The sequence below is a fragment of the Pithys albifrons genome, chromosome 27 (assembly GCF_047495875.1).
Source record: "Pithys albifrons albifrons isolate INPA30051 chromosome 27, PitAlb_v1, whole genome shotgun sequence".
NCBI classification, from domain to species: Eukaryota; Metazoa; Chordata; class Aves; order Passeriformes; family Thamnophilidae; genus Pithys; species Pithys albifrons.
In genome coordinates, this window is record NC_092484.1 from 2999596 (window position 1) to 3026965 (window position 27370).

Below are 27370 nucleotides of genomic sequence, written 5' to 3' on the forward strand. Positions count from 1 at the left end.
GGGGCATCCTCATCAACACTCCATTAGCAATTAATAATGGATTAATCGCAGCAGCAGTTGTTTAACACAGGTGCATTAATCATTTATTAGTGATTAATTAATATGGGCTGTGGTACCCTCTGAGAGGTGGTTGAGCACTTTATTCAGGGCTTTGCAGGGCTGATGGTGCTGATGGGCTGCAAATCATAGCAGAGCCCTGCAGGGAAAGGTCTGCCACAATCCCAGAATTCCAGAATTCCAGGGTTTTCCCAGGCTGGAGAGCACAAAGCCACAAACCCTGCCCGTGGGGCAGGTTCCTCTGCCCCTCCCAGGTCCTGCTTGGGCTTTGTCTGCTGATTTTGGCTTTTCTCATCGAGGAAGAAAAGGGAGAAAAAAACCAAACGAGCCACAAAAGTTCTTTTTTTTTCTTTTTTTTTTTTTCTTTTTTGTTGTTTGCTCACAAATACATTTCACATGCTCTTTACATATAAAACTGTGCCAGGTCTGCAGTGCCCACACCTGTCTCTGCTCCCTCTGGGAGGGTCTGAGCCCGACCCCCTCCACACCCCCCACCCCACCCACCCCCAAGGTAAAAAATCCCATCCCAGACACCGAATATGGGGTGAGGTCAGTGGGACTCCAGTGGGGCCCCAGTGGGACCCTTGTGGGACCCTTGATAGGGCCAGGTGGGACCCCAGTAGGACCCTGGTGGGGTCCCTGATGGGACCCCTGTGGGACTCCAGTGGGACCCTGGTGGGACCCCAGTGGGACCCTGATGGGATCCCTGATGGGACCCCCATGAGACTCCAGTGGGACCCCTGTGGGACCCTGATGGGATCCCTGATGGGACCCCCATGAGACTCCAGTGGGACCCCTGTGGGACCCTGATGGGATCCCTGATGGGACCCCCATGAGACTCCAGTGGGACCCCTGTGGAACTCCAGTGGGACCCTGATGGGATCCCAGTAAGTTCCAGGTGAGACCCCAGTAGGACCCCTGTGGGACCACTGTGGGATCCCTGGTGGGACTCCAGTAGGACTCCAGTGAGATCCCAGTAGGACCCCTGTGGGACTCCAGTGGGACCCTGATGGGATCCCAATAAGACCCATGTGAGACCCCAGTAGGACCCCTATGGGACCCTTGATTGGACCCCAGGGGGACCCTTCATGGGACCCTGGTGAGACCCCAGTAGGACACCTATGGGACCCCTGTGGAACCCTTCATGGGACCCCCGGGGGACCCCAGTGGGACCCTTGATGGGACCCCCGTGAGACTCCAGTTGGACCCCTGTGGGACTCCAGTGGGATCCTGATGGGATCCCAATAAGACCCAGGTGAGACCCCAGTAGGACCCCTATGGGACCTCAGTGGGACCCTGGCTGGGACCCTGGCGGGACAATTCATGGGACCCCAGTGGGACTCCGGTGGGACCCTTGATGGGACTCCGGTGGGACCCCAGTAGGACCCCTATGGGACCCTTGATTGGACCCCAGTAGGACCCTGGTGAGACCCCAGTAGGCCCCCTGTGGGACCCAAGTGGGACCCTTCATGGGACCCCTGTGGGATCCCAGTGGGACCCTTGTGGGACCCTGGTGAGACCCCAGTAGGACCCCCATGGGACCGTCAGGGGACTCCAGTGGGACCCCTGATGGGATCCCAATAAGACCCAGGTGAGAACCCAGTAGGACCCCTATGGGACCTCAGTGGGACCCTGGTTGGGATCCTGGTGGGATTCCAGTCGGACCCCAGCAGGACCATTCATGGGACCCCAGTGAGACCCCAGTGGGACCCTTGATGGGACCCTCATGGGACTCCAGTAGGACCCCTGTGGGACCACTGTGGGACCTCAGTAGGACCCCAGTGGGACCCTTGATGGGACCCCAGTAGGACCCTGGTGAGACCCCAGTGGGACCCTTGATGGGACCCCAGTAGGACCCTGGTGAGACCCCAGTAGGACCACTGTGGGACCTCAATAGGACCCCAGTGGGACCCTTGATGGGACCCTTGATGGGACCCCAGTGGGACTCCAGTTGGACCCCAGTGGGACCCTGATGGGATCCCCATAAGACCCAAGTGAGACCCCAGTAGGACCCTTGATGAGACCCTTGCTGGGACCCCTGTGGGACCCTGGTGGGACATGGCATGCACGACTGGGGGGCCAGGGGCATGCAGGGGCTGGCAGGGAGGGAGGGATGGGGGGATGGATGGGAAGGGATGGGCAGCATCCCCACCACGTTGGGGCTGGATCCTGGCAGTGCCAGAGAGGTGGGAGCAGCTGGGGAGAACCTCAGGGAGGAGGGCTGGGGGCTGCCCCTCTTCCCCCTGGGGGCTGGGGGGCACCCAGGGTGTGGGGGGCATTCTGAGCAGCCACTTGTGCCCCACAAAGCAAAGCTCCTGAGGGCACAGAGCCCTGACCCCCCAGGTGGTTCTGCCCCAAAGAGCAGGGGATGCCCACCAGGAGATGGGCAGCTCCTCCTCCAGCTCCCAGCCTGACCAGGTGGGGAAGGGTCATCCAGGTGGGGAAGGGGCCTGCAGGAGTGGGGACAGAGGTGGGACCTGTGGCAGGAAACCCCCAGGGTGCACTTGGGAGGAGAAAGAGCAGGAGAAAGAAGAGGAGGAGGAGAAAGAAGAGGAGGAGGAGAAAGAAGAGGAGGAGGAGGAGAAAGAAGAGGAGGAGAAAGAAGAGGAGGAGTAGAAAGAGGAGGAGGAGGAGGAGAAAGAAGAGGAGGAGAAAGAAGAGGAGGAGGAGAAGAAAGAAGAAGAGGAGGAGGAGAAAGAAGAGGAGAAGAAGAAGAGGAGGAGGAGAAAGAGGAGGAGGAGGAGGAGAAAGAAGAGGAGAAAGAGGAGGAGGAGGAGGAGAAAGAAGAGGAGAAAGAAGAGGAGAAAGAAGAGGAGGAGGAGGAGAAAGAAGAGGAGGAGGAAGAGAAAGAAGAGGAGAAGAAGAGAAGGAGGAGAAAGAGGAGGAAGAGGAGGAGGAGGAGAAAGAAGAGGAGGAGGAAGAGAAAGAAGAGGAGAAGAAGAGAAGGAGGAGAAAGAGGAGGAGGAGGAGGAGGAGGAGAAAGAAGAGGAGGAGAAAGAAGAAGAAGAAGAGGAAGAGGAGGAGGAAGACGAGCAGGAGGAGGAGAATGAGGAGGAGGAGGAGGAGGAGGAAACAACAGGCTCCCTGGACCACACAGGTCACATCCAGGCTGTTCCCTTCCAGCTGGGTCACCTCCACTCCTTCTCCCAATCAAAACCCTGTGCCCAGAGGCAAAGCCAGAGCAGAGCCTGGGTAGGGTGGGTGGGAAGCAGGAGCCACCCCCGTGGCAGAGCTGGGGACATCAACCCTCTGTCCTCAGCACTGGAGGGTGCAGGGTGCAGGTGGACACCACGGAGGTGCCAGCCAGGATGTTCTCCTGAACTGCTTGTTCCAGGCCTCTCCTTTTCTTTCCCAGATTCCCTGCACAGGAAGAGGCAGGTCCTGCTCTCCCACAGCCCTGCAATTTGCAGCCCAAAGGAAATGCCCCCAAAGTGCCTTTAGCACCAGCAGGAATCCAAACCCCCACCCCTTCACCCCACCACTCCCACGGTGGCTTGGGCAGATGCAGAGACCTCACCCCGGGGCTGCTCCTCCTGATTTTAATGAGCTTGGCCTCATTTTGCCTTTTTTTGTCCCTTTTTTCCTGCTGGCACCTCCTCAGAGCCCAGCCCTGGATGGGACATTATTGCTTGTGCAGGAGCATCCCCAGGCTCCTGCCTTGGCAGATGATGCAGCTTAAATCCACTCCTGGGAAGCTCTCAAGGCACGGCTGTGCCCTGGTGGGTCTGTCTTTGCCAAGGGGCAGGAGGAGACCCCCAGCTTGGCACAACCTCCCCCAGAGCCCCCAAGTCCTGCATCGCCCCGGAAGACTTTTCTCTTGGAAATTCATTTAAAAAAAGAAAAAATACCCCAATCATTGGACCAAAAAACCCACCAACACCACGAAAAAAACCATGAACAACCACCAGGAAAGTTTTATCTGAAGAGTCTCTTAAAAAAAAAAGGGAAAGAGGGGGAAAACCAGGAAGAATTTTTTTCCCCAGGTCCAAACACTGTGGATCTTTTGGCTCGAGAAATGCATAGTTGGTAGCAAAAATTTCGGCTACATTGGGAGCCCCTGGAGCTGGGACTGCCCCTGAGCCGAGGGCTCATGGAGAGCCCCGAGGTCTCACATTGGGGTCAGCCCCTCCCTGACCCTGAGGTCCACCCAGTGCCACCCCTGCTGGCCTGTGGCACCTCTGGTGTGTCTCCAGCCACGTCCCAACACCAGCCCCGGGGGCTCCCACACCCCTCCCGGCCCCGTCGCGCCGTGACTGCACCCGGGGCCGGGCACCAGACAACTGTTCTCCTCTGGGAGAGGCTCAGATCATCTTCATGTTGAACTTCCTGGCCCCTCCCTGGCCGGTGGTGGTGATGGGCCCATCCACCTTGCGGAAGGAATACTCCACGGAGAAGTTGTTCTTGTGCTGCCCTCGGCCGCGGCTCCACACGAAGAGGAGCAGGAAGCAGAAGAGCACCACGCCCAGGAAGGTGATGCAACCCATGGCCGTGGACACCAGGATGGTCTTGAGGTCCAAGGTGAACTTCAAGAAGACCTGGGTGTCGTTGTGGAAGGTGTCGTTGAAGTCGCTGAGGTACAGGGTGCGGTTGGCGTGGTGGGCGCCGTTGGCCGCGCGCCCCTTCACCGTCAGCGTGGCAAAGTAGGTGTCGTTGCCGCCGGCGTTGGTGGCGATGCAGATGTAGGTGCCGCTGTCCTGCACCTGGGCAAAGCGGATCTCCAGCGTGCCCCCGGGCAGCACCGTGGCCCTGCCCGTGCTGCGGGTGGTGATCATGCGGTGCTGGGGGGACACCCACGCGATGGAGGGGTCGGGCTCGCCGTCGGCGCGGCACAGGAAGGACACCGACTGTCCCTCCCGCGCCGTCACGTGCTGCAGCTTCCGGTCGCGGATCTTGGGCTTCTGGCAGGTGAAGTACTCGAAGAGCACCGAGTCGGGGAAGTGGCGCAGGGCGTCGCCCTGGATCTCGGGCGGGGAGGAGCACATGGGCTGCTGCCCGTCGAAGTTGAGCGTCTTGCGGCGCTGCAGGATCCAGAGCAGGCGGCAGTCACAGGCCAGGGGGTTCCTGTCCACCCGCAGCGTCTCCAGCGTGTTCACCGAGTGGAAGGTGCTCTCCTCCAGAGTGGACAGGAAGTTGCTGGAGAGGTTGAGCAGCCGGATTTGTCTCAGGCCGGAGAAAGCCTGTGGCTCCACGGACACCAGGAGGGCACCCACGATGTGGAGCTCCTGGAGCCGGATGAGGTCCTTAAAGGAGCCCTTCAGCACAGTGCTAATGGGGTTGTAGGACAGGTTGAGGTACCGCAGGTACACCAGGTTCCTCAAGGCAGCGGCGGGCACGGCTGTGATGTTGGTGTAGGTGATGGAGAGCGAGGTGAGGTTCAGGCCCTGGAAGCTGGTGGGGGAAACCTCTTCCAGCAGCGGCCAGTTGTCGATCTCCAGCTGCAGGAGGTTGTAGAGCTTCTTGAAGTTCTGGTCCTCCAGCGCAGAGATGCTGAGGTGCCGCAGCCGCAGCACCTCCAGGTTCTGGAGGTAGGAGAGCGACTCGGCCGAGATGGAGGTCAGGTTGCACCTCTCAATGGTCAAGTGCTCCAGGCCCAGCAGCCCCGAGAAGGCGCGCTGGGAGATGTACACCAGGTCATTGTCACCCACATCCAGGCTCTTCAGGTTCCTCAAGTCCTGGAACATGTAGTCCAGCAGGATGACCAGCTTGTTCTCACTGATGTCCAGGAGGGTGAGGTTGGTCAGCTTGGTGAAGACCCCCGGGGGGATGAGCTTGAGCTGGTTGCCCCTCAGCCTCAAGGTCTGCAGGTTGAACAGGTTGCTGAAGGCTCCAGGCTCCACATTGGAGATGATGTTCTCGCTGAAGTCCAGCTCCTCCAGCAGCGGGTACGGCGAGAGGTCGCCGGGGTTGAGGCAGCGGATGCGGTTCTTGTTGAGCTCCAGGATCCTGGTCTCGGTGGGGATGCCCTCGGGGATGGCGGTGAGGCGCTTGCGGTGGCACACCACGGATTTGATGTGCGGGGCACACTCGCAGCGGGCCGGGCACGCCCCCGCCCGTGGGGGGCTCAGCAGCACCACGTGCAGCGCCAGCACCGGCAGCCAACATGTCATGGTGTGGAGCATCTCTAGGGGCTCAGTGCCACCCGCCCAGGCGTCTGCAACGGGGAGAGAGCGCAGTCAGTGCCAGCCAGGGGCGACTAACAAAGTCCAACCCAACCCACGTCGCCCATGTGGTCCCCAAACCACCACCCATGGGGCTGAGAAAGCCCCAGTCCTGCCCAGGAAACCCTCCAGACCTGATGTGTGACCTGGTGATGGTGCCCTGGGCAAACCTGGGGTGAAGGAGCCTCTCTGGGCACACACAGAGGAGAAGAGGGAAACTGAGATGGGAAAGATTCTCTGCAGAGCCACAGCTCAGCCTCTGCTCTCTCCCACAGGCTCACCCCACTCTGTTTGGTGCACACATGGGCACAGGGGACTGTGGGCACCCTGGGGTAACGGGGGCACAGACCCCCAAGGCAGGACAGGAGCAAAGGACACCCTGGGATAATGGGGGGCACAGACCCCCAGGGCAGGACAGGAGCAAAGAGCCCCCTGGGATAATGGGGGGCACAGACCCCCAGGGCAGGACAGGAGCAAAGGACACCCCGGGATAACAGGGGGCACAGACCCCCAGGGCAGGACAGGAGCATAGGACACCCCGGGATAATGGGGGGCACAGACCCCCAGGGCAGGACAGGAGCAAAGAGCCCCCTGGGATAATGGGGGGCACAGACCCCCAGGGCAGGACAGGAGCGAAGAGACACCAGCAGAGGCCTTGCACACTCGAGACACGGGCGGGATGCCCATCCCTCTGCTCCCCTCGTGGCTGGATCCTCCTCTCATCCAGCGGCACAAATCCAAGCATCCTCCTCCCTCCGGCCCCCACTGAGCCGAGCACCAGCCCCTTTAAGCCGCGCCTCTGGGAGCCACAAACCCCTTCCACGCCCCGGGGGCGTTGGGGCCGCACGTAGGGACGGTCACGTCCCCATCCCCGTCCCCATCCCCATCCCCATCCCCGTCCCCATCCCCATCCCCGTCCCCGTCCCCGTCCCCATCCCCGTCCCCATCCCCATCCCCATCCCCGTCCCCGTCCCCGTCCCCATCCCCGTCCCCGTCCCCGTTCCCGTCCCCGTCCCCGTCCCCGTTCCCGTCCCCGTCCCCGTCCCCGTCCCCGTCCCCATCCCCATCCCCGTCCCCATCCCCATCCCCGTTCCCGTTCCCGTTCCCGTTCCTGTCCCCGTCCCCGTCCCCGTCCCCGTTCCCATCCCCATCCCCGTCCCCGTCCCCGTTCCCGTCCCCGTTCCCGTTCCTGTCCCCGTCACCGTTCCCGTCCCCATCCCCATCCTCGTCCCCATCCCCGTCCCCATCCCCGTCCCCGTCCCCGTTCCCGTCCCCAGCCCCGCTCGCCCCCTCGGAGCGCAGATTAAAGCGGCCTCGGGCACAATCTTTGCCGGGGAGGGATTAACCCGGGCCGTGCCCGCGGTGCCCCCGCTGCCCTCCTTTGCAGGGATTGGCACTTCGCCGCCGCTTTCCCTTTTCTTTGCCTCCCCTTTGCCGCCCCCCGTGCCCTCCCGTGCCCCAAATCTGCCAGGCTGCCTGGAAAAGCATCTCCCAGCGCCGCTCCAAACACCTCAGCCACCTTTCCTTAATGAAACACGGTCGTTAAGCTAATTAAGTGGCACCGGGGGGTGTTTCTGGGCCTGGCAAGAGAACTTTGGGGTACCAAGGGCAGTGCCAGCCCCCCCTGCAGGGGTGCAGTGAGCAGGGAGGGCACTGACCCTCCCAGCGTGGGGGGCTTGGCCCGTCACTCCAGAGCACTGGGACAAACTGGGCTGCAGTCCCAGAGCACTGGGAGAAACTGGTGTGCAGTTCCCCAGCACTGGGCCAAACTGGTGTGCAGTTCCAAACTGGTGTGCAGTTCTACAGCACTGGGCCAAACTGGGGTACAGTCCCATAGCACTGGGCCAAACTGGTGTGCAGTTCCACAGCACTGGGCCAAACTGGGGTACAGTCCCATAGCACTGGGCCAAACTGGTGTGCAGTTCTACAGTACTGGGTCAAACTGGTGTGCAGTTCTACAGCAGTGGGGCCAAACTGGGGTGCAGTTCCAAACTGGTGTGCAGTTCCACAGCACTGGGCCAAACTGGTGTGCAGTTCCCCAGCACTGGGTCAAACTGGTGTGCAGTTCCATAGCACTGGGCTAAACTGGGGTACAGTCCCATAGCACTGGGACAAACTGGTGTGCAATTCCACAGCACTGGGCCAAACTGGTGTGCAATTCCACAGCACTGGGCCAAACTGGTGTGCAGTTCCACAGCACTGGGTCAAACTGGTGTGCAGTTCCATAGCACTGAGCCAAACTGGGGTACAGTCCCACAGCACTGGAACAAACTGGTGTGCAATTCCACAGCACTGGGCCAAACTGGTGTGCAGTCCCCTGGGGCAGCCAGGCTGGCTCCAGCCCTTCTGCCTTCAGTGAAGCCCCAACTGCGGCTCCAGGGAGCACTGGGAGAAGGCCAAGCCTCCCTCAGACGTCCCTCCTGTCCCTCTGGGCCTGTCAGGGTCCCCAGATGTGTCTGTTGGAGCTCAGCAGGACGTGGGGAGATGGGATGGGAGGGTGTGACATCTGTGGGTGCTCCAGCCCATCGTGCTGTGGCTGCATCTTCCATCTTGGTGCCACCACGTGTCCTCATTGCCCAAAAGCTTCCAAACAGGTCCAACTTAAGATGTTTAGGGGTGGGATGAGCAGTGGGGACCCCAGACCCCCCAGAGAGGTGACACTGATGGCGTGAGGACAGCAGGAGCTGGCCCATCCCAGCCCCTCTGCCCAGCACCTCCTGCTCCACACACCCCCTGTGCTGACAAAGGACACCACAGGCCGGTGTCACCCTCCCTGCTGTCCCCAAGGGGGTGGTGGCACTTGGGAACAGCCGCGGGGGGCACTGTTGATCCTCGCTGTGCTCACATGGCAGGGAAGGATTCAGTCTCCACGGATAATGTCCTGCCCTGATCCCATTATCCAAGCAGAGCAATTTCTGGCAATAAACCCATTTCTTGGTGCAATTTTGGAACCAGGAGGGATTATCTTTTCCAGACATGGGGATGTGGTGCTGAGGGACAAGTGGTGGCCCTGGCAGTGTTGGGGTGACAGGTGGACTCGATGACCCTTAGAGGGATTTTCCAACCTCAGTGATTCTGTTCTGTGATTCAATGACTCTCTTTTTTTTTTTTGATGCATGCCCTAATTTTATCACATTTCCCTTTTTCTTCCAATGACCAACAGGGAAGTGTTTTCATTTCATACGTGCAGGGAGGGGATTGAACAGCCAGTGGATGCAGCTTTGGCTTCCCTTGCTGGGGACAGTGGGGTGTGACTGGACACCCCACCACAGACCTGTCCCTTTTCCCCTCTCCCACCACTGCTCAGCTTCACTCCTTGCACCAACCCCCCTACCCAGGACTGGGGGTCCCCAAATGCCACCCAGGCACCGGCTCAGGGATTTGGCTGGAGCTGCTTGGCAGCCTCTGCCTTGCAGTGCCCACAGGCACTTTGTGGTGGCTCTACCTGGCTGGTGGCCCCAGAAACCCGAGCTGGATGTGGGGTGAGGTGGGAGCAGCTTCTTGGGGTCCTCTTGGCTCTCAAGGTTCTGCTCCTGCTCTGTCGTGGATGGGAAGGACATGCCCAGACAAACCCACAGGGAAAAACCCCTCCCAATTTATTGTGACACTTATTTGTTCTATTTAGTGTCTCCACACTCAATAACTGCACCCAGATGCTCTGCCAGGCGAAGGGTCTCCCTCACTGTGCCCACCACCCCTCCCTGCCAGGGGCTGGGGGGTTGCCCTTGCCCTCCCTGCCCGAGGCAGCCGAGCCCAGCCCAGCTCTGCTCCCTGTTCATTATGAATGAGCCCGAGGTAACCCGACTCCACTTTTGGTTACTCCTTGGGCCACCTGATCCTCTAAGCAAAGGTTGGCACCCGCTGGAGTTGGTTTCCCTGGCAGATGGGCAGCGGGAGCTGCAGCCCTGGGCTCACCTTCCTGCCCTGCAGCCACATCATCAGGCAGAGCCTCACCCGTGGGTGCACTGATGGTGCCAGACACAGCCCCCTCAGTGGGTGCACTGGTGGTGCCAGGCACAGCCCCCACCCCTGGGTGCACCGGTGGTGCCAGGCACAGCCCCTGCACTGCTGGTGCCAGGCACAGCCCCCTCAGTGGGTGCACTGGTGGTGCCAGGCACAGCCCCCACCCCTGGGTGCACTGGTGGTGCCAGGCACAGCCCCTGCACTGCTGGTGCCAGGCACAGCCCCCACCTGTGGTGCACTGGTGGTGCCAGGCACAGCCCCCACCCCTGGGTGCACTGGTGGTGCCAGGCACAGCCCCCACCCCTGGGTGCACCGGTGGTGCCAGGCACAGCCCCTGCACTGCTGGTGCCAGGCACAGCCCCCACCCCTGGGTGCACTGGTGGTGCCAGGCACAGCCCCCACCCCTGGGTGCACTGGTGGTGCCAGGCACAGCCCCAACCTGTGGGTGCACCGGTGGTGCCAGGCACAGCCCCCACCCCTGGGTGCACTGGTGGTGCCAGGCACAGCCCCTGCACTGCTGGTGCCAGGCACAGCCCCCTCAGTGGGTGCACTGGTGGTGCCAGGCACAGCCCCCACCCCTGGGTGCACTGGTGGTGCCAGGCACAGCCCCTGCACTGGTGGTGCCAGACACAGCCCCCTCAGTGGGTGCACTGGTGGTGCCAGGCACAGCCCCCACCCCTGGGTGCACTAGTGGTGCCAGGCACAGCCCCTGCACTGCTGGTGCCAGGCACAGCCCCCACCTGTGGGTGCACTGGTGGTGCCAGACACAGCCCCAACCTGTGGGTGCACTGGTGGTGCCAGACACAGCCCCAACCTGTGGGTGCACTGCTGGTGCCAGGCACAGCCCCCACCTGTGGGTGCACTGGTGGTGCCAGACACAGCCCCCACCTGTGGGTGCACTGGTGGTGCCAGGCACAGCCCCCACCTGTGGGTGCACTGGTGGTGCCAGGCACAGCCCCTGCACTGCTGGTGCCAGGCACAGCCCCCACCTGTGGGTGCACTGGTGGTGCCAGGCACAGCCCCCACCTGTGGGTGCAGTGGTGGTGCCAGACACAGCCCCAACCTGTGGGTGCACTGGTGGTGCCAGGCACAGCCCCCACCCGTGGGTGCACTGGTGGTGCCAGACACAGCCCCAACCTGTGGGTGCACTGGTGGTGCCACACACAGCCCCTGCACTGGTGGTGCCAGGCACAGCCCTGGTGCCCTCAGCAACCCCCACGCTGGCAATTAATGGGTGAGCCCCTTCCCTGCCAGTCTGGGGGAAATCCGAGCTCAGGAGCAGGGAGTGATGGTGAGGTCACTCCCTGGGCATCCTGCAGAGCTGCCCTGGCTACAGTGCCCCCGAGCCCCCTGCAGTGCCCCGCAGCCCCCTGCAGGGTCCCCCAGCCCCCAGCAGTGCCCCTGAGCCCCCTGCAGTGCTGCCCCAGCCCCCTGCAGTGCCCCCCATCCCACTGCAGTGCCCCCCAGCCCCCAGAAGTGCCCCTAAGCCCCCTGCAGTGCCCTCCAGCTCCCTGCAGTGTCCCCCAGCCCCCTGCAGTGCTGCCCCAGCCCCCTGGAGTGCCCCTGAGCTCCCTGCAGTGCCTGAGCCCTCTGCAATGCCCCTGAGCCACCAGCAGTGTCCCCCACCCCCCTGCAATGCCCCTGAGCCCCCCACAGTGCCTCCCAGCCCTCTGCCATGCCCCTGAGCCCCCTGCAGTGCCCCTGAGCACTCTGCCGTGCCCCTGAGCCCCCTGCAGTGCCCCCCAGCCCTCTGCAGTGCCTCCCAGCCCCCTGCAGTGCCCCCAAGCCCCCTGCAGTGCCCCCCATCCCCCTACAGAGCCCCTGAGCCCTCTGCAGTGCCCTCCAGCCCCCTGCAGTGCCCCCTGAACCCCCTGCAGTGTCTCCCAGCCCCCTGCAGTGCCCCTGAGCCCCCAGCAGTGCCCTCCAGCCCCCTGCAGTGCCCCCAAGCCCCCTGCATTACCCCCGACCCCCTGCATTGCCCCCGACCCCCTGCAGTGCCCCTGAGCCCCCTGCAGTGCCCCCCAGCCCTCTGCAGTGACCCCCAGCCCCCTGCAGTGCCCCTGAGCCCCCTGCAGTGCCCGAGCCCTCTGCAGTGGCCCCCAGCTCCCTGCAGTGCCCCGCAGCCCCCTGCAGTGCCCCCCACACCCCTGCAGTGCCCCTGAGCCCTCCACAGTGTCCCCCACCCCCCTGCAATGCCCCTGAGCCCCCCACAGTGCCTCCCAGCTCCCTGCAGTGCCCCCCAACCCCCTGCAGTGCCTCCCAGCCCCCTGCAGTGCCCCCCAACCCCCTGCAGTGCCTCCCAGCCCCCTGCAGTGCCCCCCATCCCCCTACAGAGCCCCTGAGCCCTCTGCAGTGCCCCCCAGCCCTCTGCAGTGCCCCCTGAACCCCCTGCAGTGTCTCCCAGCCCCCAGCAGTGCCCCTGAGCCCCCTGCAGTGCCCCCAAGCCCCCTGCATTGCCCCCGACCCCCGGCAGTGCCCTCCAGCCCCCTGCAGTGCCCCTGAGCCCCCTGCAGTGCCTCCCAGCCCCCTGCAGTGCCTCCCAGCCCCCTGCAGTGCCCCCAAGCCCCCTGCATTGCCCCCGACCCCCGGCAGTGCCCCCCAGCCCCCTGCAGTGCCTCCCAGCCCCCTGCAGTGCCCCCCAGCCCCCTGCAGTGCCTCCCAGCCCCCTGCAGTGCCCCCCAGCCCCCTGCAGTGCCCCTGAGCCTCCTGCAGTGCCCCCTGAACCCCCAGCAGTTCCCTCCAGCCCCCTGCAGTGCCCCCGAGCCCCCTGCAGTGCCCCCCAGCCCCCTGCAGTGTCCCCTGAACCCCCAGCAGTGCCCCTCCAGCCCCCTGCAGTGCCCCTCCAGCCCCCTGCAGTGCCCCCCAGCCCCCTGCAGTGCCCTCCAGGGCCCCACGGGCAGAGCCACCCTGTTTATTAATAGCCCATTGCTGGGATAGTGCAGCACTTCCCGGGGCTTGCCTGGTCCTGGGGGAGCCAAGGCCAATTAAGACTCCAGCAGAAGGCCTAGATAGAGGCTCTTCTTCACATTTAATTTGTTTTTAAAAATAACCTGCCCGCTGCATGCAGGGCTGGGGGGACAGAGCCAGCAGAGCTGGGGCTGAGGGGCTGCGACGGAAAAATGGAGCAGAGCCATTTTGGCCACTTGTGAGGCCCTGGAAGAGCCTCCTCCCTCCCCATGACCCCACCAGGATGTGTGACCTCCTGCCCATTCTGTCCCAGCCACTGGCAGCACAGAGGAGCTTGTTCTTGGATGCTCCCTGGCCACCCTGTGGCTGATCCATCCCTGGAAGGGTCCAAGGCCAGGCTGGAGCAACCTGAGCTATGGAAGGTGTTCCTGCCCATGGCAGGGGGTGGGACTGGATGTTCTTCAAGGTCCCTTCCAACCCAAACCATTCTGGCATTCCAGGATTCCTTCAGGTGTGATTTCATAGAATCAGAGAATCAGTTGGGTTGGAAGAGACCTCTGAGATCATCAAATCCAACCCTTGATCCAACCCCACTTTGATTACCAGATCATGGCACTCAGTGCCACGTCCAGTCTCATCTTAAAAACCTCCAGGGTCAGAGAATCCACCCCCTCTCTGGGCAGCCCATTCCAATGTCTGACCACTCTCTCTGGAAAGAATTTCTTTCTGATATCCAACCTAAACCTCCCCTGGCAGAGCTTCATTCCCTCTCCCCACCATTTCTCAGAGCAGAGGAGGCAGCACAGGCCCTTCCACCCCCTCCAAACATCTCCTGCTTTGCTGGCACGTGCTCAGCACCATCAGCTCCTCCACAGCAATTGCTCCTCTGCTGCCATTTCTCCCTTTTCCTGAATAAAGGCCAGAAATTCAGCCCAGGTTGACATCTGCAGGTTCCCCTTCTTGGACATCACCTGAATTCAAACACCTCAGTCAAAGCAACATCTTCTTTTATTCTTCCATAGATGTGCAGGATGCAAATGGTCCTGCTGAGACCTTCTCCTTCCAGACCCCCATCGACTTCCAGAAGCCAATCCCTGCTGCTCCAGGGGGATACCCCAGGCCTGCCCTGTCAATCAGTCCCCCCAGGTCCCTTTCTGCCCTTTCTCTTTTAAGTCTCAGCATCATTTTCAGCCCCATTTGCTGAGATGGTCTCAGCAGGACCATTTGCATCCTGCACAGGAAGCTCAACAGGAGCCACCAGTGTGTCCAGGTGGCCAAGAAGGCCAAGGGGATCCTGGCCTGGATCCAAAGTAGCGTGGCCAGCAGGTCCAGGGCAGTGACCCTTCCCCTGGACTCTGCCTTGGGGAGGCCACACCTTGAGTGTTGTGTTCAGTTCTGGGCCCCTCAGTTGAGGCAAGAGATTGAGGGGCTGGAGCGGGGCCAGAGAAGAGCAACGAGGCTGGAGAAGGGACTGGAGGTGGCACTGAGTGTCCTCTGAAACACCTCCAGGGACAGAGAATCCACCAGGTCTTGATCCAACCCCACTGGGATCACCAGCCCAGGGCACGGAGTGCCAGAGTGATCCCAGTGGGGTTGGATCAAGGGTTGGACTTGATGAGCTCAGAGGTCTCTTCTAAGCCAAGTGAGAAGAGAAGAGCAACGAGGCTGGAGAAGGGACTGGAGCACAAGTGCTGTGGGGAGAGGCTGAGGGAGCTGGGGGTGTTCAGCCTGGAGAAGAGGAGGCTCAGAGGTGACCTCAGCACTGTCTGGAACTGCCTGAAGGGAAGTTCTGGCCAGCTGGGGGTTGGTCTCTTCTCCCAGGCACTCAGCAATAGGACAAGGGGGGCTCAAGCTCTGCCAGGGGAAATTGAAGTTGGAGATCAGGTAGAAATTCTTTGCAGAGAGAGTGCTCAGGGATTGGAATGGGCTGCCCAGAGAGGGGGTGGATTCCCCATCCCTGGAGGTTTTTCAGCTGAGCTTGGCCGTGGCACTGAGTGCCATGATCTGGTAAAGGGACTGGAGTTGGACCAAGGGTTGGACTTGATGATCTCAGAGGTCTTTTCCAACCCAATCCATTCTATGATTCTATGAAAAGGTCAAGGGGGGAGGGATAATACCAGCCCTACCACACAGTCCCAGGGAGGTGCCCGTGCCAGCAACTCGTGCCAGTGTCAGTGTGTCCCAAATTTGGCACAGCACAGGAGAGGACTCCTACAAACACCAGAGGCAGCCAAATGCTGCTGGGAACACCCCGAGTGCTGCCCACCCTTTGCTGGCAGCCAGCCCTGTCCCTGCTGCCACCCTCGCTGTCCCCAGCCCACACCCAGCTCTGTGCCAGTGGCTCTCAGGGAATCATAGAATCGATTGGGTTGGAAAAGACTTCCAAGATCATCAAGTCCAACCCTTGGGAAGGCAGTGCCAACCCTGGCTTGGCTGTGCCAGCACCTGACAGACACATTCCCCCCCGGGCTGGGTTTGGGGGCAGAGGGAGTGTCCAGAAATCCCAGTGGAAGCAGCATGGTGTTTCCTGGCTCATTCACAGCCTGCCAGGATTGGGGGAAGAGCTTTGGAGTCAATCCCAGATGTGACCCAGACCAGATCTGGATTCCCAGGGGTAGGACAGGGTTGCACTGAGCAGGATCTGGGACTCAACCCCCCCCCCCCCCCCGAGCTGCTGGCAGAGCTTGGGGCAGAGGATGGGCACCCTGAACCCCAGTGCCAACCACTCCCTGAGCCCTGGCCCCAAGCTCTGCACACCTGGCCATGTCTCAGTTGGTTAAAACTTGGTTGTAATAATGCCAAGGTCATGGGTTCAATCCCCTGTGTGGGCCATTGACTTAAGGGTTGGACTCGACGATCCTTGTGGGTCCCTTCCAACTCAGAATAGTCTGGGATTCTGTGAAACTCTAAGGAGACTTCATGGTGACCTCAGGGCAGCCAGAGCTGCCACAGGACAGAGCTCCAGTCCCCAGGCCTGTGCCAAGGTGTGCCCAGATGATGCTCCTTCCTCCCTGCCAGGACACCTCAAGCCCTCAATCACACCTGGAAACAACAGGCAGAAAAAAACCCCTCCAGGTGGTTTTGGGGTTGCAAAGGCACAAAATTGGGGTCCCCATGGAGTTTCTGCATGCCCAGCTCTCACTGGTGATGCCACCAGCACTGACCTGTCACACCACGGGCTGGTGGAGATCCCTGGGAGGGCTTTTGGTGTTTTTTATGCCCAAATGTGAAGTCAGGGATTCAAACCATGTTTTCCCAGACACTGCTGCAGCCTGTGGCAGAGCACAGTTCCCAGAGCCACTGAGATGAGGACCAAAGGTGACCTGTGCCACCCCCAAAACCAAACCTGTGGCTCCTGTAGCTTTATTTTATCCAAAACAGTGGATTTGTGGCCACAATGGAAAAGCCCCAGAAACGCCATGAGGGGATGGGGAGGATGGAGGTGATGGGGAGGAGCTGCAGGGACATCCCCAGGACCTTCCCTGGCTCCTGAGGTGACACCAGCAGGTTCCTCCCTCTGTGTAGAAAACAGCCCAGTTTCTGCTGGGGGGGAGTGGAGGAGATTAAATCAGAGCTGAGACTTAAACAAAAAGGCAGGACAGCCGGAGGGTCAAAGGAGGCCAGTGCTGTGCCCACGCCTCGCTCGCCCAGGCTCTGGTGATCAGGCAATTAGCAAACCAAGCATGAGAGTAATGCAGCTGAAACAGGGAGGGGAGGACAGAGCTGGGGGTAAGAAGGAAGAAAATCAATCACTAAACCTAATGGAGAATTATCCAGTAGAGAGTTTTTCCTAATCCCATCAGAGGCTGGCTGGGAAACAAATTCTCCTGGCTCTGCCGCTCTCGGCGCGTTGTTTCTGGGTCAGTCCCTTTCCCAGCAGAGCTGGGCTGGGCTGGCAGGAGGAGCAGAGGGGAGATCTGGGGGGCTGGGTGGGCAGTGGGGCAGCCCTGGGGGCATGGGGGGCACTATGTGGGTCCCCCCCACCTTGCAGAACGTGGTGAATGGCCTGAGGGTCCCCAAGGCACTGGGTGGCCAAGTGACTGTCCCCACCAGGCCATGTCAGAGCCCAGCAGTGGGGCTGGGACTGTGCTGGAGGTGCTCCTGGTGGGCACCCTCCTGCCCCTCACACAACAGATTTCCCTGACAATGTGCAGAAAGGGAAGAGAAAGCACTAAGGGAGCTGCGTGCCAGGGGATGGGCACTGCTGGGGCACAGCACAGCAACCCCAGGCAAGGCTCAGGGCACGGCTGGAGAACACAAAGAGCTCCTCCAGAAGGGAGTTATTTTGGTGCCTGGCAGCTGCTGCCTCTCCTGCAGCTCCTTCTGCTCAGCAGCCCCAGGGCTTGGGGCCAGCGAGGTGGCACCGGAGCAGCGACTGCACAGGCAGGGGGGACCTTCCCAGCCATGGTTGGTGCCTTCATGGAGCCACCTTCCCACCCAAGGTCCCACCTGGAGTCCTCAACAGCCACAGGACTCTCCATTCCCACCCACATGGGGACTCCCAGCCCTCGCAAACACCACGAAACCCCAGAAATGAGGATTCCTGAATGAGCTGAGCCACTGAGGAGACGACAAGAGAGAAGTCACTGCTTATTTTTAGAGACAACCTTCTGATTCCTGAGCACGTGGCCCAGGCAAGACTGTGCAGGCAGCCACAGATTGGCCACAATCTGCTTTTCTTCTTGATAGACATCATGTCTGAATCTCTATCTCCACAAGATGCTCCCAGGAGAGAAGACATTTAGAGACGACCACAACGAACAACATTTCTGAAAGGTCACTGCCTGTACCAGGGAGGAGGTGCAGAAGCCACTCAGCAGCATCAGGGGCTTTGGGGAGGTGTTTAATATTCCAGGAGCATCTTTATTTCTCTACCAAGGTGAGTAACTCCTGTGAAAGGAGGGAAGGGAGGGCAGGACATGTTGGTGCTGCACTTATTTCTACCCAAGCAGCTGGATTGAACCACCACTCAGACCTGGGAAATGGTGACTGGGACTAAACCTGACCTGGATCTCAACAACTTCACTACCTGCTGGGCCACAGAGGAGGTAAAGCTCAGCTTGACTCCCAACTGCAGCCCAGAACATGTTGATGCCACTGAGCTGTTCCACCAGTGCCATCAGAAGTGCCTGTCCCCAGATGGACACCAGGGGTTCTTTTTTGAGAATTCCCAGCAAGTTCCTTCTGCACAGGGAGATATTTAATTTGCAGAAGCCCATTAACATCATGGGAGGGATGAGGAGGGTCTGGAAGGCAAATGTGGGCTGACAGCCCATGTCCCCAGGGCCATCCCAGTCTGTCACCAGGACCAGTTGCCTGGTGTCCAGTTGGTGTCCTTGCCCCTGAACACCCACCCAGCTGAGAGACACTCCATGTCAAGGAGACTCCCAGATCCCTCTCCAGGTCCCTCCATCCTTCCAGCAGGTTGACACTCCCTTCCAACTTGGTGTCATCAGCAAATTTGCTGCTGATGGACTCAATCCCCTCATCTCAAACAAGGGCTCCCCAGCAGGACAGAGGCTGTGCCACCCAGTGCCACCCAGTGCCACAGAGGGACCCCACGACTCTGCTGTGACAATTATAAAGGTTTGTGGAATGATGAAGGTTTTGGGGCTGCAGGCAGCTCTCTAGACCTAAAGGTAGGATGGTACCTCTTGGAACCAGATGGGAACAGTGAAAGATAATTAATTGTGTGAGAAAACTGGCAAGGGAACTAAAACAAAGTGAGGAAAGGAGGATTTGAGAGAAATGGAATGTGGGAAGATAAATTTCTCATGAAACAAAAGTACATCTGGACAGTGAGTAACATCCAATTAGAAGCTGTAAGAAAGTTTATGGACACTGATATGAACAAATGGTAGCTGAGCATGGGTGGGATTTTACAAGATATTTTGTGTAACTTGTAGTTAGTGAGAGGCTTCTGTTTTCTTTCTTTTTTCCTTCTTCACGTTCTTTTTGGTGTGATATAATAAACTATCATATGTGTGGGTGCCAGTTCAGCAGGTGGGACCAGTTTATCCCTGTGTGGGTGTGACCAAAGCTGGGCATTCTAAACCCTCTGGGCCATTGCCCAGCAACTGTTCCCAATGGCCCATTGGCAGCAGCTGCCCAGGGCACAGCTGAGCCCTCAGGCTGGGAGCTGGCTGGGAAAGAAGCCTGGCAGAGGAGCTGGGAGAACTGCCCTGCAGGGACTCCTTGGCACCTCCACACCCACCTGAGGGCTCAGCTCTGCCCATGGGCCAGCAACGATTCCAAAATTCCCCCTGACTGCCAGAGTCAGATCCCCCAGTGTGGAACTCCCTGCCCTGGGGGAGGCACTGGGGGCTCCCACCCAAACCTGAGGGGAGACAATCTTGGGGTTGGGCACTTCTGGGACCACTCATTGGATCCAGAGGAGGAGCAGAACCTGGACAGGAGGAGCCACCACTCTCCCCCAGACTGTGCCATCATCTGCACCAACAGGTTTGTCCCTTCCTTTTCCTTTGGCCTCGGAGGAACCACGTGGGGCTCAGCACAGGGGCCACCAAACCCCCCCTGTGTTTGTGCCCCAGGGGGTGGGTTATGCTACTGAGTTTTGTGATTTAAACCAAATTTCCCTTTGTGTCATTACATTTATTGTAATACTGTTATGAAATTGTAACTCTGACTTATAATCTCTCCTGAACTGGGGTCATTTCTCCTGCCCAGTTACCTTTAAACCAGCACAGTGTGACACACCTGCCACCTGTGCTCCTTTTGCCCACCACAACAAAACACGACCACAACTGGTGCCCCGTGGGAGCTTTATGACTTCATGGACCTCACGCAGCACTCGCAGCTCCGAGCCCCGGAGTGATGATTAATGGTGGCCCCAGCAAAGCATACGCTGTAATTAGCCACCCTTCAGCCTGATGGATGGCACTGCCCGCGGCGCTCGGGCTGCTGCACGGGCAGCCACCCCCCCGGTGCCAGCCCTGGGCTCAGCGCTGTGCCAGTCTGGCCAGTGGTGCTGTGCAGCAGCCACCCCCTCGGTGCTAGCCCTGGGCTCAGCACCGTGCCAGTCTGGCCAGTGGTGCTGTGAGTGGTGCTGTGCAGCAGCCATCCCCCTGGTGCCAGCCCTGGGCTCAGCACCGTGCCACTCTGACCAGTGGTGCCCAGTAGAGCCCCCCCCAGTGCCAGCCCTGGGCTCAGCGCTGTGCCAGTCGGGCCAGTGGTGCTGTGCAGAGCCCCCCCAGTGCCAGCTCTGGGCTCAGAGCCGTGCCAGTCTGGTCAGTGGTGCCCAGCAGAGCCCCCCCAGTGCCAGCCTTGGGCTCAGCGCCATGCCAGTCTGGTCAGTGGTGCCCAGCAGAGCCCCCCCAGTGCCAGCCTTGGGCTCAGCACTGTGCCAGTCTGGTCAGTGGTGCCCAGCAGAGCCCCCCCAGTGCCAGCCCTAGGCTCAGCGCCATGCCAGTCTGGTCAGTGGTGCCCAGCAGAGCCCCCCCAGTGCCAGCCCTAGGCTCAGCGCCATGCCAGTCTGGTCAGTGGTGCCCAGCAGAGCCCCCCCAGTGCCAGCCCTGGGCTCAGTGCCGTGCCAGTCTGGTCAGTGGTGCCCAGCAGAGCCCCCCCAGTGCCAGCCTTGGGCTCAGCGCCGTGCCAGTCTGGCCAGTGGTGCCCAGCAGAGCCCCCCCAGTGCCAGCCCTGGGCTCAGCCCCACACCAGTCTGGCCAGTGGTGCTGTGCAGAGCCCCCCAGTGCCAGTCCTGGGCTCAGCCCCACACCAGTCTGGCCAGTGGTGCTGTGCAGAGCCCCCCCAGTGCCAGCCCTGGGCTCAGCACCGTGCCAGTCTGGTCAGTGGTGCTGTGCAGAGCCCCCCCAGTGCCAGCCTTGGGCTCAGCGCCATGCCAGTCTGGTCAGTGGTGCCCAGCAGAGCCCCCCCCAGTGCCAGCCCTAGGCTCAGCGCCATGCCAGTCTGGTCAGTGGTGCCCAGCAGAGCCCCCCCAGTGCCAGCCCTGGGCTCAGTGCTGTGCCAGTCTGGTCAGTGGTGCTGTGCAGAGCCCCCCCAGTGCCAGCCTTGGGCTCAGCGCTGTGCCAGTCTGGCCAGTGGTGCCCAGCAGAGCCCCCCCAGTGCCAGCCCTGGGCTCAGCCCCACACCAGTCTGGCCAGTGGTGCTGTGCAGCAGCCACCCCCCCCGGTGCCAGCCATGGGCTCAGCGCTGTGCCAGTCTGACCAGTGGTGCTGTGAGTGGTGCTGTGCAGCAGCCATCCCCCTGATGCTAGCCCTGGGCTCACCCCCACACCAGTCCAACCAGTGGTGCCCAGCAGAGCCCCCCCAGTGGCAGCCCTGGGCTCAGTGCTGTGCCAGTCTGGCCAGTGGTGCTGTGCAGCAGCCACCCCCTCAGTGCCAGCCCTGGGCTCAGCGCTGTGCCAGTCTGGCCAGTGGTGCTGTGCAGCAGCCACCCCCTCAGTGCCAGCCCTGGGCTCAGCGCTGTGCCAGTCTGGCCAGTGGTGCTGTGCAGAGCCCTCCCAGTGCCAGCCCTGGGCTCAGCACCATGCCAGTCTGACCAGTGGTGCTGTGCAGCAGCCACCCCCTGGTGCCAGCCCTGGGCTCAGCACCGTGCCACTCTGTCCAGTGGTGCCCAGCAGAGCCCCCACGGTGCTGCTTGGACGATGTGAGTGCCAGTTGCCTCCCACAGACCCCGTTTGTGTGCCCACCCGGGTGTGCCAACCCTCGTTAGGTCAGGTCAGTGGTTGAGCTCAGCCGGCCTGAGCCCCATGGGAGGTTGGCACAGAAATCATGCCATGATCACTGTTGGCTGCTGCCAGTGCTGCACCTCCTCCTGATCCCTCCCCTGGTGGGCACCCACCAGCCAGGAATTGGTGCTCAGGGCAGTCCCAGCCACCTCTCTGAGGCTCCTGGACACAACAACAGCTTCTTTCCAGGCTTGATGCTCAGAAAGGAGGGCTCGGCCCCATGGGGTGCCATCACCCATGGCAGGGGCTGCCTGGCATGCCCAGCCTCCCTCCAGAGAGGAGTCCTGGGCTGGCTGTTCCCATCCCGTGGGCTCCACACCTTGGGAGGGTGATCCATCATTCCAGAGGCTTTAATTCGACTGGATGGCTGGAGTTGTGGGCAGATGGACGGACTGACAGGCCAGACTGACAGACAGCTGCCTGCTCCGAGGACAGCAGGGAGAGGCAGCTGTGGGTGGCAAACAACCAGGGCCTGGCAGGACTGCTCAGCTCTCTGCAGGAAAAGCAGCTCAGAGCTCTGCAGGCAAAACTCTGTGGGAGCAGAGCTGGAGCCCCAAATCCTGCTTGGAGTGGGAATTCCAGGCAGGAGGAGCACGGAGTGACAGCCTCCCCTCCACCTTCCAGCTCTGCTCAGCATCAGCCCTGGGCTGAAGGCGTTTTTGAAGCCCTGTCTGCAGCTGCTGCATCGGGAATTTTATTGCCATCCCAATTATGATCACGGAAGCAGCGAAAGCAAAATGCCATTACGGGGTGAGATAAGGGCTGGCATTGCCATCCATCCCTCATCCTGCCAGGTGGGAGTGACACCAACCCCCCTGGAACAACCCCTGAGAGGGGAGGGCACAGGGGCTCATCCCAGCCCCCCCCCGAGCCCTGCAGAGCACAGATCTCTGCCAGCCTCGCTGCTCAGATGGCAGGGGGAGCCTGTGGAGCCCGGGGGGGTCCAGCTGTGCCACCCCCACAACGCCCCCAGGCTGGAGATGGCAGCGAGCGCTGACATTTGGAGCGAGACACGCTGGCGTCAGTCCCCAGATCTGCAGCTCCAGGGCATCAGCTGGGGCTGTGGCACCAGGACAGCAGCTCCTTGGCCATGTGCAGCCACGAGAGGTTCCCAAAAGTCTCTGTGGTGGGAGGGGAAGGGGATGGCAGGGCTGTGCTGTTCAACTCCCTGTCCAGCACCTCCAAGCAGAGCAAGGGCAAAGCCTCCAGAGTCCCTCTGCCAGGGTGGAGCTGGTGGACTCTCAGATGCCAAGAAACCTGCCCAAATCCCAGATCACTGCTCCTCAAATGGGTGCCGTGCCCACATCCTGGCACAACCAAGGCTGGGATCTCCACTAAGGCCAAGGCTGGGATCCCCACTTGTGGCCAAGGCTGGGATCCCAATCTGTGTCCAAGGCTGGGACCTCAACCTGTGACCAAGACTGGGATCTCAACTTGTGTCCAAGGCTGGGATCCCAACCTGTGTCCAAGGCTGGGATCCCAACCTGTGTCCAAGGTTGGAGTCCCAACCTGTGCCCAAGACTGAGATTCCAACCTGTGTCCAAGACTGGGATCCCAACCTGTGTCCAAGGCTGGGATCTAAACCTGTGTCCAAAGCTGGGGTCTAAACCTGTGTCCAAGGCTGGGATCCCAACCTGTGTCCAAGGCTGGGATCCCAACCTGTGTCCAAGGCTGGGATCTCAACCTGAGTCCAAGGCTGGGATCCCAACCTGTGTCCAAGACTGGGATCCTCCCTGTGTTCAAGACTGGGATCTACCTGTGTCCAAGGCTGGAATCCTCCCTGTGTCCAAGGTTGGAGTCCCAACCTGTGCCCAAGACTGAGATTCCAACCTGTGTCCAAGGCTGGGATCCCAATCTGTATCCAAGACTGGGATCCCAACCTGTGTCCAAGGCTGGGATCTAAACCTGTGTCCAAGGCTGGGATCCCAACCTGTGTCCAAGGCTGGGATCCCAACCTGTGTTCAAGACTGGGATCCTCCCTGTGTCCAAGGCTGGGATCCCAATCTGTGACCAAGGCTGTGACCACTGCTCCCTCCCAGCTACCTCAGAACAAGCTCCAGAGCTGCACCCCCTGAGCTTCACATTCAGCCCCACCTGAGTTACTTCTTGCTCATTTTGGGGTCATGGCAACAGGTCGGAGATTTCCTACGTGGGATAAACCCCCAGCTCGGTGGGTGGGGACACAGAGGGGGGTGATGCCACCAAGCAGGGCTGGCCAGGAGCTAAAGATGAGCTGAGTTTCAAGTGTCCCAGTGCAGGGTGTGAGGGCAGGGGTGATGCTGATCCCCCAGCCCTGGGCAGCACTCACCGTTCTGCAGGTCTGGGGCTGCACCATCTGGGTCTGCTGAGGCATCCGAGCCTGGGGGTGCTCACATGGCAAAGGGTCCAACACAGCCAGCTCTGGCCCCTCTGGACAGAACAGCACAAGGAGATGACTGTGAATCACCTTTTCAGGGTGTTCAGCTCAGAAATCCCAAATAAATCCCCCCAAAGCTCAAGGATGTGGCACATGGACCCCTCCCAGAGAGGGGAAGCATCCCTAGTGCTGCTCCAGCCTGATGAGTGACCTGCCCATTGCAGCTTATATAAATAAATAATTATAAAATTACAGAGCACTTTGCACCCTGAAAGATCTCCTGGAAGCAGGAGAGTGTCTGAGCCCAGCACTGCCATGGACAGAGCAAAGCTCTTTGGGAATCACCTATGGGGGTTTCAGGAGATGGCACCCACCCAGTGGATCCTCTCATTTGGGGGGATTCAACCCAAATTTCACAGAATCATAGAATGGATTGGGTTGGAAAAGACCTCCGAGATCATCAAGTCCAACCCTTGGTCCAACTCCAGTCCCTTTACCAGATCATGGCACTCAGTGCCACGGCCAAGCTCAGCTGAAAAACCTCCAGGGATGGGGAATCCACCCCCTCTCTGGGCAGCCCATTCCAATCCCTGAGCACTCTCTCTGCAAAGAATTTCTACCTGATCTCCAACTTCAATTTCCCCTGGCAGAGCTTGAGCCCCCCTTGTCCTATTGCTGAGTGCCTGGGAGAAGAGACCAACCCCCAGCTGGCCAGAACTTCCCTTCAGGCAGTTCCAGACAGTGCTGAGGTCACCTCTGAGCCTCCTCTTCTCCAGGTTCAACACCCCCAGCTCCCTCAGCCTCTCCCCACAGCACTTGTGTTCCAGTCCCTTCTCCAGCCTCGTTGCTCTTCTCTTCTCACTTGGCTTGGAAGAGACCTCTGAGCTCATCAAGTCCAACCCTTGATCCAACCCCACTGGGATCACTCTGGCACTCCGTGCCCTGGGCTGGTGATCCCAGTGGGGTTGGATCAAGACCTGGTGGATTCTCTGTCCCTGGAGATGTTTCAGAGGACACTCAGTGCCACCTCCAGTCCCTTCTCCAGCCTCGTTGCTCTTCTCACTGGGGTTGGAAAAGACCTCAGAGATCATCAAGTCCAACCCTTGGTCCAACTCCAGTCCCTTTACCAGATCATGGCACTCAGTGCCACGTCCAGTTTGGAAGCAGAAGGGCCACTGTGTCCATCCCTTGGGTATTTTGTGGGGTTAAAAGATGTTCCCAAACACTTTTTGCAGCTGATGCTCAACACCAACCTACAAGCAAATGGTTTGCTGGTTTTACTAAAGCGTCTTGAGCTCTGTGGATCAAGTTTAATTTGCCTGTGACAAAGAAAGAGGGAATTTAAGTGGCTTCTTCTGGAGGGGAATCCAAACTCCTCCTGTTTAACAGCCCCCAAAAGTCCCAGACTTGGGTCCTGCTCAGCTACACCTGCACAGAGATGCTGCTGCTCCAGCTCAGCAGCTGCTCCAGCCCCTCAAGACCCCTGTCCAGGTCCCCCCTTGTCCCTGTCCCCAGAGCAGCAGCAGCAGCAGCAGCCAGGGAAGTTAATTCCTGCTGAGAGAGGCTTGGGCAGCCTGAGCCAAAGGAGCTTTCCCTGGCAGGGATTTGCTGGGGAAGGATGGAGGGATGAGGAGACAGCTCTGCAGGGCACCAGAGCTGGGGACACACAGATCACACCCACCCTGTGCCCAGGGGACAGCCCTGGGGACACCAGAGAGCCCAGAGCTGACTCCAGGAGGGTGAGTGCCCCCCTGCCATGTGCTCCTGGGAGCTCCAGCACCATCCAGGTGCTGCTCATGGAGAGGTGGAACATCCCTTTGGGGCTTCCTGGAGAGCTGACAGCACACAGAGCTCTGGAAAAGCTCAAATTCCTCCAGGGAAGTGTCACTACCCCAAACCAAAGCCAGAGGGATTCCTCCAAACCCCACCAGCTGGGCAGACACCACATGGAGGGGTCCACTTGCCCAGGCACCCCCAAAGAGGGGTCCTGCACAGCCCCTGGGGTGGGGGGTGCCAGGGCTTCAAGACTGAGTGACAATCCCATCCCAGCTCATTCCCTGCTCCAGATCTTCCTCTTGTCCACTATCCCTGGGGCACCCAAGCTTCTCCCTGGGAAGGCAAACACCCATTTCCAACTCCAGAAGATCTTCCTCTTGTCCACTATCCCTGGGGCACCCAAACTTCTCCCTGGGCCACCCAAACTTCTCCCTGGGGGGACAAACACCCATTTCCAGCTCCAGAAGATCTTCCTCTTGTCCAGTGTCTCTGGGGCACCCAAACTTCTCCCTGGGAGGACAAACACCCATTTCCAACTCCAGAAGATCTTGTCCACTACCCCTGGGGCACCCAAACTTCTCCCTGGGTGGACAAACACCCATTTCCAACTCCAGAAGATCTTCCTCTTGTCCACTGTCCCCCAGGGCACCCAAACTTCTCCCTGGGTGGACAAACACCCATTTCCAGCTCCAGAAGATCTTGTCCAGTGTCTCTGGGGCTCCCAAACTTCTCCCTGGGAGGGCAAACACCCATTTCCAGCTCCCAGAAGGTCCCAGTGATGCCCTGGGTGAGCCCTTCACCCCACCCTGCTGCTTCACAGGTGGCAGGGATGCCAACACCCCCCAGCCTGGGTGGCATACAGGGAGCTCTGGCAGGGATGTGCCCCTCCAAAGGAGCAGCACTTCCTTAGCAACCAACCTCTCCTGCCATGGGTGGGGCTGGCAGGGGCATCCAGGGGATGCAGCAGCCTCTCCAGGGTGGTCTGAGGCAGGGCTGGGACAGCAGGGACAGGGAAGTCTCCAGGGCTGGCAGAAGGATGGGAAAAGCCCAAGATGCCAGGCAGGGATGCCCCTGCAGCACACACAGTGTAGGAGTAACTCACACCCACACCTAAAAACAGTGGCAAGAGTGACCCAAACCAGGCCCCCAAAACACCTTGGCCTGCCCTCAGCACCTGTAGGGGGATGTTTGTGGCACCACCACAAGGGTTTTGCCCAGAAGGGATCCAGAGGGATCCCAGCTCCATGGAGTGGTGCCCAAAGATGTGCTGGGCATACCTGGCACTCTGCAGGGCACTGGGGCTGCTCCAGTGCCCAAGGAATGTGGTCACTGGGAGGGCAGAGGGTTTGTTCCCCACTCCAGTGGGCTCTGGAGTTCCAGAAGGGATGGAGGAGGCGCCATCACCAGCCAGGGGTTAAACACAGCCCCAGCAGAGCAGCTCAGCTG

The 27370-nt window shown here is 60.3% G+C and overlaps 1 protein-coding gene across 2 annotated transcripts in view; it reads right to left on the reverse strand.

Moving 5' to 3' along the window:
• Positions 1–2979: 2979 nt before the first annotated feature.
• Positions 2980–27370, reverse strand: part of LINGO3 (leucine rich repeat and Ig domain containing 3) — a 41514-nt gene continuing 17123 nt past the window's right edge. The window contains exons 2-3 of one of the 2 annotated variants that reach the window (XM_071578043.1): positions 24101–24201; positions 2980–6208 (exon numbers count right to left, since the gene is read on the reverse strand). In XM_071578043.1, the coding sequence (XP_071434144.1) occupies positions 4359–6176 (1818 nt within the window). In that variant the 5' untranslated portion in view covers positions 6177–6208; positions 24101–24201 and the 3' untranslated portion in view covers positions 2980–4358. Of the gene's footprint in view, positions 6209–24100; positions 24202–27370 lie in introns of those variants that run through there. The other variant, XR_011699754.1, reaches the window with a different exon arrangement.